Source organism: Dufourea novaeangliae, unplaced genomic scaffold (genome assembly GCF_001272555.1).
Source record: "Dufourea novaeangliae isolate 0120121106 unplaced genomic scaffold, ASM127255v1 scaffold89, whole genome shotgun sequence".
Taxonomy (NCBI): domain Eukaryota; kingdom Metazoa; phylum Arthropoda; class Insecta; order Hymenoptera; family Halictidae; genus Dufourea; species Dufourea novaeangliae.
Genome location: NW_015373988.1, coordinates 3312197 through 3329744, shown reverse-complemented (window position 1 = coordinate 3329744; position 17548 = coordinate 3312197). Strand labels below are relative to the sequence as shown.

General features: G+C 35.6%; 1 protein-coding gene across 1 annotated transcript in view; it reads left to right on the top strand.

The window, feature by feature from the left end:
• The window catches only part of LOC107187457 (probable muscarinic acetylcholine receptor gar-1), a 28100-nt gene extending 21080 nt beyond the window's left edge, over positions 1-7020 (top strand). The window contains 3 exon segments of the mRNA XM_015575562.1: positions 3658-3860; positions 4015-4212; positions 4976-7020. Coding sequence (XP_015431048.1) covers positions 3658-3860; positions 4015-4212; positions 4976-7020 — 2446 coding nt within the window.
• Positions 7021-17548: the final 10528 nt, after the last annotated feature.

Here is a 17548-nt window from a genome sequence, read left to right as displayed (position 1 = left end):
AAACAAGACTTGGATTTTTTGTGCCCCCTATACATAGCTTTTATGAATCGATAAAAATGTTTCCGAGAGACAGTTTATACACTAGAATGGTATTCGAAATAAACCAAAATACCATATATGGTCACGTACATATTTTTGAAAAACATAAATGTTACTGAAAGTTTAAATAATGAAACTTAAAAGAGAATTTCAACATCAAAATAATGGTATTTATGGCGAGAAGTTAAGTAAACTTTTATATCAGGCTTGCGCAATAGATATGTTTACATGTACTGCGTTGCAGTAAACACTGTTATTTATATTGCAAAGTTTACCCAAATGCTATATAACACACCGAAGTAATAATAATACCTTATTGGAATTTAAAGAATTACGAGATCTGAAACGACAATCCACTTAAAACTTCGTTTTTTGAACTTCAGTATTCTTCTACAAACTAATTCTACAAAATGTATCTTCACTTTCTGTCAAGGTAAGAAGAATAATGTATTTTAAGAATTTGTCTGATTCATGCGCCCTGAATATTTGTTGCAGTCATCACTGAAGCGACTAGCATTCTTGTAGTTACACCGCAAATATTTCCTACATATTCGTCGTGACAAATACGCTTCTTGGCTTCCCTTAATACACTCTTGTCAATTTTTATTTTTAAGTTTCGAATTTCAGGACAAATACCACAAATTCTTTAGTTATTGACCAACAAAATTAATAAATCATTTATATTATTATTAACGAAACTATAATCGTTCATTTATCGAACGTTGTCTATATACACACACATCACGCTTGTCTAATTCAACAAAGCATCACGCTTTAACAATTTCACGTGACGCAATCGACTTCGTGCCAATTTATAACCAATAAGCTAACTTCGTCGACGTGTACGTTCTATAAATATCATTATTATAGATGTGACACGCTCGACGGGCCTCGGGCTTCATTACAAGCGCTATCGATTTTCCGTATTTAAATGTTATATTAGCGACATTGAATGATTTTCGAACATTTTTCCGTCACTCGGAGGATATTGAAATGCAGAGGAATGGAAAGCTCAGAGTCCTCCCTCACAAGAGGGTGTCTGCGGCTGTTCGGATTACGGTTGAACGGCCTTGATGAGGAGGCATCACAACTCATTAGACAAAACGGGCACTTTACCCTTGTTTTCGATGCACGAGTTGCGGCGATCCATCGGGCACCCTTCTCCTCGTCCGAAACACTAGAACCACCCTTGCCGTTCGCCTTCCGCCTCGACGTTCGTCTCTTACACGCTCTTCGTACTTCTCTAAGCATCTGAGTAAATTTTTATAACTTCAATTCCATCGATCAATCTATTAATAAGTACAGTCTAATGTAAAAAAAAAGTAATAAAAAATATATTAAGGAGTTAATAAAAAAATCTCATCATATCAAATTAAAGAAATCGATCAGTAAGTAAAGGTTACCATTCGTGTAATTTTTTTCTATCGGTAGTTTTAGTAGGTCGAGTGTAGAATTAAAGCTATAAATTACTTTTGAACTACAGTACCAGTACTTTACTTGAAGCTACTTCTTCATCAAACTTATTCTATATAAAATATATCATTGAGCTTATCGCTAGAATGGGGACGTGTACTTTTAAAATTATGATCGAGCACCACGAGCAGCTGGCTATGAATGTATAAAACTGCATTTAAATCAGTTTTTATACGGTGGGGAATTTATAATGACAATAAGTTGAACATTTGGTTTTAATGAAAAATCAAATACTGAAATCTTATGTATATTTGTATACAATCGTTTAATAAGGGTTTAAGAAACTTTTTAGCGTGTTAACACTAGAATTTCTTTAATTAGAATTACTGTTTTCGTTATTTTGATGTTTAAAATCGTCTGGTTATGTTGTTGTCAATCTTTACGAAGTATGGTTTACAAAGTATATTAATTTGCATATTCATATTCCTACACTATTCTGACGCGTGCTTTCAGCAGTAACAGCTATACGCCTAAGTTCCAGCTAATTACAGATAGTTGGCCACTCCATTACGAATCATTTGACTCGCGACGCGAAATCGTAAAAAAGAATTGTCGCCATAACGAGGTCAAGTATTTACGAATCATTTCACGGTGATGCAGCTACCAAGAGAAAGCTCGCTATAACGAGGACAAGTATTTACCCTCGAGAACATTGAAACAATGGATCTCATCTCTCTATCTTTTATTCGCGTGGCTTCATTGTCTGTGCTTGTAGCGGGCCGTTCTAATAATCTTAGAACGATCCTCATTGACTTGCTAATCTTTGACGTCGGAATCGAAACACCGAGTTACTTATCCCTCTCGATAGGTATAGGTATGAAGCATTGACGAGGGTCGGTTAAGAAAAGGTGCAACCTTAATACACAGGGTGGGCCAAAAATTACTGCCCATATCAATGCCTATTGAAATGTCAATAAAGTATTAGTTTGCCATTCAATGGGTAGCGACTTCTGACCCACCCTGTATAATGGAATAAACGCGAAGTTTTACTGTAACAAGATCTTTGTTGACAAAAGTTGCTCTTGTTACAAATTTTTGTGAAGAAAACACACTTCTTCCACTAGTGTTAAAATCATTATTAATCTTGGAGGACCATACAAGCAGTTATCCTTTCATTTGAACAATACCGAAAGCAGAATTTAGAGGATCGTTCTATAAATCGTGTACGAGTAATGGTAATCCTATGGTGCATGTGCAAGAGGGCAGGAAATGTGAAGCACGACGGTACGTTTAACCCGGAGGAGTCACGATCGACTGACTGAATTATTTAAAAACGAGTCACTCTCTTTAAGGTACAGGGCGGTCGTTTCTTCCCTGCCGGCGACGGGGACGCGCAAGCGGGAAATGGATGTGGTTCCATTCATGCTTATTTCAAGCTCATTGTGCGTCGGGCGCATTCAGCCTTTGACTTGCTTCTCGTGTTGCCACTGGAGCAATGTTTCATAGAAAGCAAGAGGCATACGTGTCACTAGCTAAAATCAGGAAATACTAGTGTCACATTTTCTTTGACGCTAACGAACACATTCCTGAAGAAGCCGGAGAGGGACTTATCACATTCGTTGTTTTCTATTTCTTTAATATCCCCAGTTTACCAAATTATGGGACATTTATGGTGTATATTTTTTACACTCTGCAACTTCAATTTTGCAATCTACATTTGTCAGAATGTTATCACAGATTGTAAAAGTAGGAAGAAATAACAACATACGAAGTGATTTCATAAATCACGCGATTTTCGAGTGGTATAGTATTGATTACATTCTTCAATGAGAAATTTTAATATTATCGCAATGTTCCTCTTTTTCGTATTTTACGAACTGCTTTTCTTTCTTTGTTTCCATGACATGAGTTAAGAAGGACAATTTAAAGTAATCTACGGAGTTTGACAAGAAATCGATGATGTTTATCACCGATGTCCTATGACATGACAAGTGCATTATGAATAATATTTATGCAGCAAATGTTTCGTGCTTCGTTTTAACGAGTATAAACGAACACTCGAGCGTTATTAGCGATAAAGTTGTTGTAATGTGCGTTAAATCTATTGAAATTCCAGTTTCCGCTGAAATATTTCATTCATTTTACAGACATATTTTATTGAACCCGTGAAATGCAAAGGAAAAATGAAGTAAAATATTGTTACAGGAAACGCGAGAGACAACGAGAACGTCTTTGTCGTATGTACAACCAGGTTTTAACGGAATGCACCCAGTTTAATGGAACATGGCCTGACCCGGATGATCCACGCTGGAGCAGCGGAGAATATGTGGAACTTCTGTCAGACCTGTTCCCGACAAATAACACCAACTGTTGCTCGATAACAGGCACCACAACAGCTTTATCGACTGGTAATTCTATTGAATTTTTCCTCGAATAGTATCATCGAAGTTTAAACATGTCCCATTGAAAAATTCGATAATTTACAAATAGAGACTAACATTTTAATTTAAAGTCAACTTTATATTTTCCACGACGAACACATTGGTAAGGTATTAATATTAGAAGAAATAAATGTTTCCATTGATTTGTAAAAGAAATAACTCTGGCAAACGATACTGATTGCTGTCTGCATTGCATTATGTATACTGTTAACTGTCGGCGGTAACATTCTCGTTCTTCTGGCGTTTATCGTAGATAGGACTATCAGACAGCCGAGTAACTACTTCATCGCATCATTAGCAGCCACCGATATGCTTATTGGTAAGTGTCCCCAGTTTTTTGCAGTTTTTAATAATCTGTTAGTTTAAGAATTACTGGAATGCCGGATGGAGATGTTTGAAAATATATAGCAGTCAGAAGAAAGTTTGAAATTGATATTTTCAAATATGTATTCCCTTTTAGAAAACCCTGTTAGATGCGAAATCATTTTTCCATTGGTAAATTGTTTTAAGAAAACAAACGTGAATTTATAACCTTTTTCAAGATAATAATATGAATATAATAAATATATTAAGATTATCTTGTCATTATCATGATACATTTACGAGACTACAGTCTCTAATGAGAAGTATAGAAATTAGAAAAATAAAAAGAGTCGTTATTTAAGCAGTCTTCTGACCACCAGTGTACTTTCTTCAAACATCTCTGTTTAACTTTCCATTTGCCTATTTTCATACGTTATTAAATTAGAAATAACTATGTCCATGGAAATTTTGTACACTTCAAACACATTAATTACACAAAATTATATTAAAATCCAATCAATTTTTCATAATTACAGTACACCTCATGGTTCTTAAGATCAAGGAATTCTTAAGATATAAATTCATAAGTACATATAATTTTCTTTAAAACAATCCTAAATTTAACATTCCGAATGGGAATAACCTCTAAATATTGCCTCCTCATTGCCACCGTATTGTTTTCTCAATTTCCATTTAAATTAACCCAGAAATTTCGTACACAGAACATGATACCAGATTTCGACTTAAATAGACTTATGCGTGATACAATTGTTGAACAGGTACCGTGTCGATGCCATTCTACACGGTATACGTGCTAATGGGACGCTGGAATCTCGGATCTCTGCTCTGCGATCTATGGCTATCCGTAGACTACACCGTGTGTCTGGTGTCTCAATACACAGTGTTACTGATCACCATCGATCGGTTCTGTTCGGTGAAGATAGCTGCTCAATATCGTAGCTGGCGGACGAAGAACCGTGTGATCTGGATGGTCACGATCACTTGGATCATTCCAGCTCTGCTGTTCTTCATCAGCATTTTCGGCTGGGAATACTTCACCGGTCGCAGAGACTCGATCCCCGGCCAGTGCGTCGTACAATTTCTAACGGATCCTGTTTTCAACACTGCTCTAATAATAGGATATTACTGGACAACGCTTGTTGTTTTATTCATTCTGTACGGTTGTATATACAAGACGGCGTACGATATGCAAAAGAAGAGCGAGGCCAAACAGCGAAAGATGCAGTCGATGGTCGCTCTCAGCGCTGGCGCGATGTCTGGCATGGCAGCCGGTATAGGGATGTCGAAAACCCAGAGTACTCTTTTGAGTCAGGATAAACAGAAAGTAGGCGCATCCGCGGAGAATGCTGGAGAAGCTGACGGATCAGGACAAAAGACATCCTCGAAGACATCGGGAACTGGCGCGACCGATTCCGGGGGAAAACAAACTGGCGTGAGCACGGCGCCAACAGAAACTGAAAAGTCTGAACGTTCCAGTAGCCCAGCGTTCGATTCCGACGAGGAAAGCACTTTCTGTCAGGGTCAGCATCTCAGCAACATTAAAAAACGATCCTCTGTCGCGGACCTGGTTGCTCAATCCGGTGCTCTTCAAGTTTTCGTGACGAACGGTCGCTTGAATGGGAACGTTCCCGTAAAAGCGGAATTGAACGTGCCGGTGCCTAGGAAAATTCTGCCCACCAGTCCATCCTGCGACACGGTTAAATCCAGTAGCCATACCCTAACACCTGAACAGTCGGTCCAGTCGAATGGGGATGGCGTCGACAAGCAACAGCCTATCGAGTCAACAGATACATGGACAACTACTCATGGCCCGGGCACTTTCGATATTCTGACTGTTTTGGATGGGGCTGACTTGCAGTTCATGGACGAAAGCTCGGTGATCGTGCCCAGTACCCCTTACGAGAGTCCACCGTCTTCTTTCTCATGCAGTCTGGCGAATCCATTGTCAACGACACCCTCGTCGCCGATTTTAGATAACATTGCTTCCACGCCGAATACCACTTTGCTGCAAGCTGCCCTAATCAGATCCACAGCGCAACAGGCGACTAATCAACAATCGGTGGATACTCAGGGCAAACAGACGCAACCTCTACCGGTGATGTCGAACGCCTCCAGTCAAACGCATCCGCCTCGCGTGTTCATCACGCACAAAACGAACGCAGCGTCTCAGACATCGCCGACTGTCAGCAAAGTGCAAACGGAGGTCACTGTGAAAGCGCAGGACGCCAAGCAACAACCGATTACCACGGTTGTCAACGTGCCCGTGGTAGAAGAGTTCAACGTTGCAACAGATCAATTTTCAGATCACATCGCTAAGGTAGCCAATCCTCCACAAAACTCATCCTCTAGCGGTAGTATGGTGCCCACGTTTTCCGGGACAACGGCGAACGAACAGGACACCAAGAAACAATCGAAGAAGAAGGATACACGCGAGAGCAAAGACGGCGGCTCTAGGAAGGACTTCGTGAAGTCAATTGGTAAACGTTTGAAGAGTAAAACGCAGAGAAGGGATCATCTGATTGGTCGACAGAAATCACGAACGGAGAACAGAGCAAGAAAAGCGTTCAGAACGATATCTTTTATTCTGGGTGCGTTCGTCGCTTGTTGGACACCCTATCACATTCTGGCGCTGGTGGAAGGGTTCTGTTCGAACCCACCGTGCACAAATGGACACCTGTTCATGTTCTCGTATTTTCTCTGCTACGCGAACAGCCCCATGAACCCGTTCTGCTACGCTCTAGCCAATCAACAGTTCAAGAAAACTTTCACGAGAATATTGAAAGGTGATTTGCACATGACGTAAGTAAGAAGAACGGAGATAATTTTCGGGAACGAATGTTGAAATGAAGAAGAAGGCCTTCCATAGTTAATATCGAATTATATATTCACGACGCCATGCTTCTGGTGAAACTGGACAATAACGTAGTAAACAGTTGGCGATACGAGACACAGAGGAGTTTAGTATCGCGCGCGCTTTATGTACATAGGGAATAGGATGCATTGATATAGTGTTAGATCGCCATTCACGGTTGTATATAATGTATATGTATGAATATTTATTAACTTCTGTGCAGGGACGCACGCACCGCATAGAAACACATACATACGTATGATTAGGTTTAGGTAACCGTGCGTACTGTAGGAATAATCGGCGCCGATAATCGTTTCGAGATATGAAATTTCACGTGACGAGGGAACGTATTACACTTTAAGTGTCGGTTTAAAATATACATTCTCCCAGTTTCGATGGAGAGGATTGTTCGGGAGGAAGGCAAAAACGTGAAACGTTCCAAGACATCGACAAACATCACTACGTTTTGAGCCAACCTTAGGGACTTGAGGGCTTCTTTCGTATTAATTTCACTAGTCGATCATACGGTGCACTTTTGCGCAAGTTTTCGGTATAAATTGATGTTTATGCTTCGTACAAAGGGGAAATGTTTATTTACGAGCAACGAACCAGATTGGAACTACTCGCCTCGAAGACCTACCAAGGATTTCGTTATCCGTGCACGCACTGCCTTGGAGTGGCCTACTCGTACACTAGGCCTTTTTTTCTCCTATTCTGTTTCGTTTGGCGCTGTCCTTGTGAATTATATAACTCTCATGAATTACCAATTACTTTGCAAACGGAATACAGAATTCTTCGTGCTGCGGCTGAACAAACTCTACGAGACAGCTACTCGTCTCTTCGAAAATATTTAGCATTTGATCGTTTAAGTAAGTATTCATAAAGTAAACGAGTTGATAATCCGATGGTTCCAGATTCAGAAAATACAGAGGGCGAGAAACGTAACCTGACCCGATAATTGCGTGTACTTACACATTTGAAAGGAACGAAATTGTATATAAAAAAAAGTGTCTAACGTTATGATTAATGAACCGCGCTTCGTGAATATAGTTTACAATCCTATATATTTATACAGTCTTTAATTTAATATCGTGTTAACGATAAATGCCTATAACAAGGTCACTCATTCAGGTATTGAAACCTCGTTTCGTTAACTACCTTCTTGGCTATCGTAAATAATCGGAAAAACAGAGGATTGTTAATACTAAAGATTCTGCGTTAACTCTTTCAGGAAATTCCTGTCTCATATAAAAAAGTTTCTTTGCGTTTACTATACGACTTTCACTGCAGTTAAAATTGGAAGAAAGTTTCATTAATACCAATATTACATTTTTGAAAGATTCTTTCTGAAAGAGTTAACGTTGCATCCTGTGTAAGTCAATTACCATAATAAATAAAGGAAATACCGAGATATTTTAGTTTTTTATAATTATATACAAGCTGTGGTGACAATAATAACAGAATCGCGATTAAGGTAAAACACTTTGTTGGAAAGTAAATCAATCTTGAGAATTTATTGTACAAAAATCGAGTTTCATATTGATTGTTTATAGTTACATCTATCTCTAGAAAGGGGTTATTACCGAATCAGTTCAAACTAAAGTTTTAATACAGTTATAGTATAGCCAGAGATCGATTAAAAATCATTAACCTACAAAACAATCGTAAAACTACTTTATTCGACGTCTCCGATTGATTTCTCCACAAGAATCCGCCATATTTACGGTTATGCTATCATTGTCGCCACACTTTGTTTATATTTATATATTAATCTCTTATTAATATTTCTTTCGTAAGAAATGATTGGAACACATTTTCGTACGTTTTGAACAATTTAATGAGGTAAACTTTTACCATTCTGACTGAACATGCTTTTTAAAGATATATTTTTGAAGACACTAACAGAGGAGGGTGAAATAGTGTCTCTAAACTGATTTTAGTAACAGCGTATAGTTTTATACTATTAATCGACGTTTCTGATACAATCGTTGATCAATGAACGAAAGCTTTTTTAAAATGTTTTTTTTTTCGTGTATCAGATTAGCAACGGGGGTATAGTTTTCAATGGCTTAAAAACGAGAAAAATTTACAACTATTGCATGGAACTATGTCATTATAGGAAAAAAATATAATGTATGTTATAAACTATCGAGTTTTATAATATTTCCGATGTATTTGCAGTCAATGAAATTTAATATTATTTGCAACTTTTCAAATATTTATATAACACTAGACAGTGTATCAGTTTCACATAACAGACATTAATTACTGGTTACACAACACTAAATTTCAATTATGAATGTTAATAATTCCACAGCGGCTATTGTACCTATCAATTATGAAAATACGTGGTATGCAATTTATTTATACATGTATATAACTGCTCATTCGACATGTAGCTCTCCAGAAAGTATTCAATACACCCGTACGAAATTGCTTTGTTTACAAATTACCATAACTTCTATACTTATTCTGATTTTTAATAAGTGTGCAATATTTGATTATAACTCCAGAGAAAAATCAGAATACAATTTCATCGTAATGACACACGAAATTAGCAAATTTGTTTAATCGATTTAGCGTTGTTTATATTCTTCAATGTTCACTGCCAATGGCCATAGTCATCTTGTACATACATTTCCGTTACTCTCACTACTCTAAGGCCGCCGTGAAGTATTATCGATTGTTCTTCCTATTCCGTATAAAAATCTTTGTTACACAACCGATAGCTTCGTTTTATGTAACTAAAAGGCTTCAGAGAAAATTATTTACGTTTAATTAAAAACAATTTTAAAAGAAGTTATGAAATCTTATGATGAAGAATTGTATGCGTTATAATAGTATTTACGTTCTCGATTTCGATTTCTTCAAGACACATGGACATAATATATAATAGTAAGAACACGTGAAGAATCACTATTAACTGAAAACTGAAAGAGATATGTAGAAATAATGTGTAACATGTCTACATGTCAAATTTTCCACAAAAGTGAAACGGAAGTTCCAAAAATAACACGTGCATTGCACTGATATGTAATATTTTTCTTGAAGTCTTAGGCCATTTTGATATGAAAAGTTTATTTTAACGTATGTTGATCGCATGTGTAGAAACACTTTCGTGAGTTGCAGTCCGTTGAACTCGTATATTCAATAATACAACGCGATAAATATGCGCTGCAATTTCCCTTTCAGTATATTAAACAGCGTTATTATTAAATAATGTGTAAAATGCAAGATATCAATTTTGTCGAAATGCTTGCCCTCTTATTCACCGTCACATTTACACATGCGTATAAATTACCCACAATAATGACTACTTAATCTTTCCTAAACCACGTCTTTGTTTTAGAATCCTTCAAACGTATATTTTTCATTTCATGTGTTTTATTTATTTATGAGATGTCTTCCAAAATGTAAAGCGCTATTGTAAGTATTATTAAAGCAATAATTGTTGATAGTTTATTATTTTCACAAATTATTTGAAATTCGTGGGATGTTCCAAATATAAGGTTATTGTAGAAAAACTATGTAAAAATATGTCAATTCAGGTTTTTGTAAGAACATTAAATACAATCGTGGTGTTGAATGGTCACTGAAAGTAAAAATACTGAAGCTATATTGAGAACATATGAGAAAACCAACAGTTTATAACGAATGGTCTAAGACTTGTACGCAATCATCCCTCGTTTCAGTGCTCATATATGTATAAAGAGAATCTTACGTTCATGCTTACGTTTCCGAACAACCGGATGATTCGATCATAAAATCAAAAAAACGTTTGCATTTGGGCTCTAGTACGTAGCGAATATATGTAAGTATGTGTAGTTAAATCAATGGACAATGAGGTACTTAGAGAATAATCACGATAACGTTAAAGTAAAGTAGAAATAATATCGAACGAATAATGAATAAACACGCATGAAACTTAGATGATAATTAGTTGATTGTTCGCGAAGAAGAGTAAGTGTCTGTGCACTGTACTTCATTCTACGTGCCGAAGCTTTCGTTGTAACGTTCTTCATTAACGCCTACCAATGAAGCAGAGTCATTAACGACAGGAGAAAAAGACGGGAACCGTAATGAGCTATAAGACGTTAAGAACGAGCCACGAAAACCTCGCGTTTCGTCTCAATCAGCGGGGATCGAGAAGCAATTAAAAGTGAACGTTTCCCGTACAAGATTATTCCACGAGGATGACCCCAATGGATTCCAATCTTTCTACCTCAAAACAATATACGTATGGGAGGAGTTACGTAATTAAAACTGGTTGTACCTCTTTTGTGCTTGAAAATAGAAAGAAAGATTGACTCCTGTTAAATAAATTAATTCCTCGTGATACAAAGAGCTGAAGGTTTTTAGTAACATGTTTTTCGATGAGAAATTGATTTTGATTAAAACATGGATCGAGTATACAGTTGTTAAAATGAATATTTTACAAGATAATCTAACTTGCATTGAAATTTTAAACCTTCAGTAATTTATTCTTTTAAAGTATAACGTTAAATTTATTGTAAGTAATTTATTCTTAATTTATAGAGTAATTTAAAGGCAATTTATATCTTGTTATTCTACCAAGAGTAGACTCAGTATATTGTTCATTACTGATTATATGTTTTTAATATATAAACTGTCTTAGTTATTTACGTATATAATATGATTCCAGTAAAAAAAGAACTTTAAAATAATTTTAGATATCTCTTAAAGTATTCTTTCCTTGGGGCAAAACTTATATGGAGATGCATTTAAAAAAAAAGAGAGAGAGAGTGTGTGTGCAGCTGCACTTTGGAGATGCGTCGTCGTACCTGGGAATAAAATAGGGTCATGGAAAGTTAGACTACGCGATGGAATACAACTTTTCTTTTAGTAGTTTCCCTGTTTTTCACAGAAAGAAGGTATAACCCGTTCCAGATGTGCAACTCGTCCTCTATACAAAAAAAAAATACGAGAGTCATGCGGCGAATTGATTTTTGATTCATTACGAAACGTGTTGCTCATTTGTGCAATACGTACTGTATCCACATTTGTATTCATGTATACTTCACATTGGTCTATGAACGACAATTTCGTCTAAAACCAAGAAGCAATTATACCGTTCTTTCAATTGAGACATAAAACTTTTTGTTTTTTTTATTAAACTGAATATTTATTATTTAAAAAACATTTATCGCTCTTATTGCTACGATATTAGATCATGTATATACATATATGGTAATTCGATATAATTAAATAATCTGTTTTGTTACACTTTACATTGTCACAGTTTAAAATGTCTGCTGTTCATTTGTAGAACAGCTGTGTCAATGTACGCAGAAAAACGTAGATATATCGTAGAAATACATACACATTTGCAATTGACAACGCTTCATTTTGTAACATTATTCAATATCGGAAACTTTTTGCCAAGGGTTGTATGTCGCTAAAGTGAACTCGACCTGTAAATCTCAATACAATAATGAAAATGCTATTGTGCGAACAATATTTGTATCACAATATTTGAATTGATAAGTTCTTGACAATCACCTATTTTTCTAAATTAAAAATTTCAAATATGTTATGTTATAAATGGAATATTTCTTAAACTATATTATAAAATATAGTAGTTTCTTCATTGTCAACTACAAATGTGTCTTACAAAGTATAAAAATTGTATAAGTACGTATTTTTTGTCTGATATTCATACATGTATTACGAAACAAATAAGGATACAGTATGATTTCGTAGACATTCTTGATTACCATGGGATCAACAAAAAAAAAGAATTTTGTCATAATTCAAGTTGTAGTCAATACTATGCGTGCTCTCGCTCGACAATCTGAACTCTAACAACCCTCCAATAACGAATAAAGTAATCAAATAATATAATTTTATCACGGATGCAATAACAAAATATTATATATTATATACAGATATATGTCTACCAATAAAATATATACAATGTACAATACTAGAGCCGAAAATATTAAAAGAATTCCTCTATTTCGCGAATTATTAGTGTCAATCGTAAGAGTCAGGGTATATTTGCATTAGACGAAGTACATTGAGAAACAATATTATACAAAGAAAATCGAAATTTCTTGTTCGAAATAAATTTTACATGAGTGCGAAATGAAAATCTCGTGGTCATCACTGTTCTAAATGTTTAAGCAGAGCATGGATTGTTCTGTTATAATATTCTCCTATTCCAATATGAATAAATCTTTAATGTAATTGGAAATGTTATTACGTCTTCGGAAAATATTAGATTTAAAAATATCAAAATTTATAATATAACTCAACAATATGTTGAGCAATATGAAGTGCAAAGTTGATTCTAATTTTTATGCTTTATGGGAATTAGGAAGGCCTAATTTTTTCAAGAATTTTTCATTCTCCAGAAAATCACTGATGTCCTTAATTGAATATACCGCATGTATAAAATAAAAATTTTTTATTAATATGTTTACAAAGACTATAATTTCGATAATATAAATAACAACATTTCGCTTTAGTAGACACATTACACGCGGAATAATTTTGAAACAAGTAAAACATATCGCAAATATTCTGTAAAATGCATGTTTAAAGCATTGAAGACATTTATTTAGGCCGTCGACCTAAATCATTCTACAGAACAGAATGTCATTAAAACTGTCATTCAATCTAATAGAAGCGCTTAAGTATCAGAGGTGTAAACAAATTTTATAGGAAGAGACTACAACTTGTTAGTCACAGAAAAATGTTATATTAGCAAAAACCAATATCGAAATAAAGTATGCGTATATATGTTATATAAAGGAATAAAAAAACTGACGCATCTATGGTAAATGATAATAGCGTCGAAAAATTGTTACTATCACACTGCTGTATCTTGCGCTGTTACATGTACGTTGCGTACATTCTGCTAAATTCTGGCATCGAATTTTACAGTAAATAAACACTCTAAACTTTCACGCAGATAGTTTTTACTGCTGGAGAAATGTTTCCGCTGGAATTACGTTAATACAACACCACAAATGATGGGAACCGAATTGATGCGATTTTGTGCGTGATGTTAAATTGAAACCGTAAAATTATTTTCTTTGAATGAGGCACTGTTATTGAAAGATACGTCCTCAAGAAAATTGGAATTTCATATGCGAGTATACTGTTAATCAAACATTTTCAATTTATTCTTGGGCAACAAACTCTCTTTGCTTTTGTAATATTTTCTGCAGTTTTTACAGAACTTTATAATTTTTAATTTATGCGGTTCACTCTTGGCAAATGAAATATAGTTGACTCGATATTGACAACTCGAACGGTAGCGATGTAAATGACGTAGACGTAGGTACAATAAGATAAACATCAATAATAAAATTAGCGAACATTTTTTTTGTATAATACATTGTACACGTAGCCCATACAGTGCGCATGCATTAGATATAAGCGATAATGTATCCAGTCATTGATGCATATTTGGGTATATGCAGAAGCAGCTACAATAAAATGAACTGATGTGATATCATTGTCAACATCTACTGTTGAAATATCAGTGACCCATGGGACCGTCAATTATTTTAAATGTATTGTATAGTCCTTCATTTATGTTAAGTTATTCAAAATAATTTAACACTTTAAATATGTCACCAGATTTAAATAACAAACAAATTTTATTTATTTAATAAATGATGTAAACAGTTTTAAATAATAACGAATTATTACACTCCATATGGACTTTGAGAAATCTATGCAAAAATTAACCGTGCATGTATTGTATACAACGTATAACAACTTTGTAGATGGTCGTTTATAAAGATTCTGATTTTTAATTATAACTTCAGTGTATTTACAACATCTTAACTCAGAAATTCACATTGTACGTTGCCATAAATAAACAATATAAATTCATAATTTTTTATGGAATCATTATACATTCGCGTGCACACTAAATTTGCTTTAATGGCTGCAGTACCTTCTATTTAGAAAAAAATACCAATTACAATTTTATTTTCCTATTTTGTAGTATAAATTTACTGTATTAAAGTCGGTGTATTCAAATTGAGGGGCATCAGTTCGAGCACCTACATATAACTTGCAGATACCTAGTAAGTACGTATTAAAAATTACTTTGTAAATATCTCGGTAACTATTAGGTTGAGGATGTATAAAAGCCCCACACATTTTTACTTAGAATTTGATACTCTAACGAGCTATTGGACAAAAAAAGGTTATGCCGCCAAAAAAAAATCAAGGTGATCTCTGCAAAGCCTGTCCCCACAAAAAAAGAACATATCTTATAAGATGTGCTTCTTGAAATCATTTAAGTTCCGCGCCTCAACATTTTCATAAAGTGTAACGTTCAGTCAATATTCGAGATGATCAAGAGTAAAGTGAACTAATAATAGCTCGTTACGTACATCAGACGTTCAGAGTCGCATTCTTTGGCTGGGTGTCATCACACACAATTAGTCCTATTCTAAACAACTTAAATCATAATAATTACGCACCATCCACACGAGACAACATACACTAAACGCAACTAGTCAAACGAAGATGATCGGGATCGAGATACCACTGATCATGTCGTTCACGCACCGAATACCAAGCTATTATTAGGCACATTAAAGGCAAAACGCGACCAATGTCTGAATTCTCGAGAGAATCTAGAGCGATCGGTAAACAGCCTTAGTATACCTACATGCTTTAGCGCCGTATACTAAGTCCGTGAAAAGAATTCGCGAGCAAAGAGAAATAATAATAGCTTGTTCGCAGCCATTGGCTAGGTATATTTATCGAATACCGATTGCCCAGGTTTCACCACGTGGAGGTTGCTGCGAATGGAGACCCGAGGAAGATGGACGGAATCACAAGTTCAACGTCTATCAACCTTTTACAATTGGTCTGGTTATAATCAACTTAAATCTTAAGACGCTCGCGCCGAACACACACACACACATACAATAACTTAAATTAATCGCAACGCAGAAACACACGTTCAAACGAAGGGGCTTATCGGAATAGAGTTACCACTCATCATATCATTCACACACCGAATACCAAGCTATTATTAAGTGTAAACTGCAGTAGATATATATGAACATACTATGTTATAAGTTTACTCAATGAGCATATGTAATGTAATTAAGATATTATATCATCTTGTATTGCAGAAATGAATCCCAACGGGGATTTTAAATGTTAATAGAAAATCAAACATCACATATGAACTTGTGACTATGAAAGTGTAAACTGAAAGGAAAATGTAAAGAATATGCGATTCAAAACGTGCCTTCAAAAACCTGGTTACAAAAACCCCTTAAATCCCCCCTGGCTATTTGGTGAATGACTCGACCGATTAAAGCCCAAGCGACCAACCAAAGCGTATGCCGGAGCCAATAATGGACACCGATCTGCGATGGGAGAAGCTGAGACCGTAACCGTCTCCGCTGTAGGGCACCAATCTCCCGAGAGGCGATTAACAGATGTGGCACGATTATCTTTCAATCCAAATATACTTATGCATCTACACCAGGGAAGGCAAAACGCGACCGATGTCTGAATTCTCCGGAGACTCCAGAGGGATCGGTAAACAGCCTTAGTATACCTACACGTCATAGCGCCGTATACTAAGTCCGTGTAAAGAACTCGCGAGCAAAGTGAAGTAATTATAGCTTGGTAATTTTACAATACTTTATCGAGTGTAATACCGATTGTCACGATTTATTTCTAGGAGGCTACTTTGACTGCATGTCAGCACCCTCGCACTAACACCGCCTACCATTCGGTTACGGCATGTGCAACGAAACAAGTTATTTTTTAAGTCTGCACGGCCTAATGATGATCGTCACGTGAGGAGGAATTTCCATGTGATCTTCGGACGAACAAAAATTCTGGTCTTCTAACGGTCTAATCTGTTCTTATTGGTTCTCACTTCATTTGCAACAACCATGACTCGACTTTGTATTAACAAGTAAGAAGATCCTAATGTAAATTCATTTTTAATGACAAAGACTCTACATCATGATTATGTAATAAGATATTTGACTCTATACATTGAACAACCCTCGGGCGATTCCGACATACATCATGATTATGTAATAAGATATTTGACTCTATACATTGAACAACCCTCGGGCGATTCCGTCATCAAAGTCAATATAAGACAGATAACATAAGTGTAACAAATCATGTCACTTTGACTCAGAAATCTACCCGTCGCGAAATGCCTTCTTGTACATGGTCTGTAATATCACATTTGTCCAGAACGTTACGTTCTAGCTCAATCTATGTGTATCAAAATGCACTATTTAAATTTTATAACTGTCTTTGAGAAACGTGAGAGTACGTATTTCTGATATATTTCAATACGCGTAGTTTAATCTGATAATATATATTCTTCACAAGTATTAATCTTAAACTTCTTTGCAGTAGTCTGGTATCATATTAAATCCTGCATTTATTAATCAAATTATAAAATAGTAAGTAGTAAAAAATAGTATTACTAATTACATTAGTAAATACA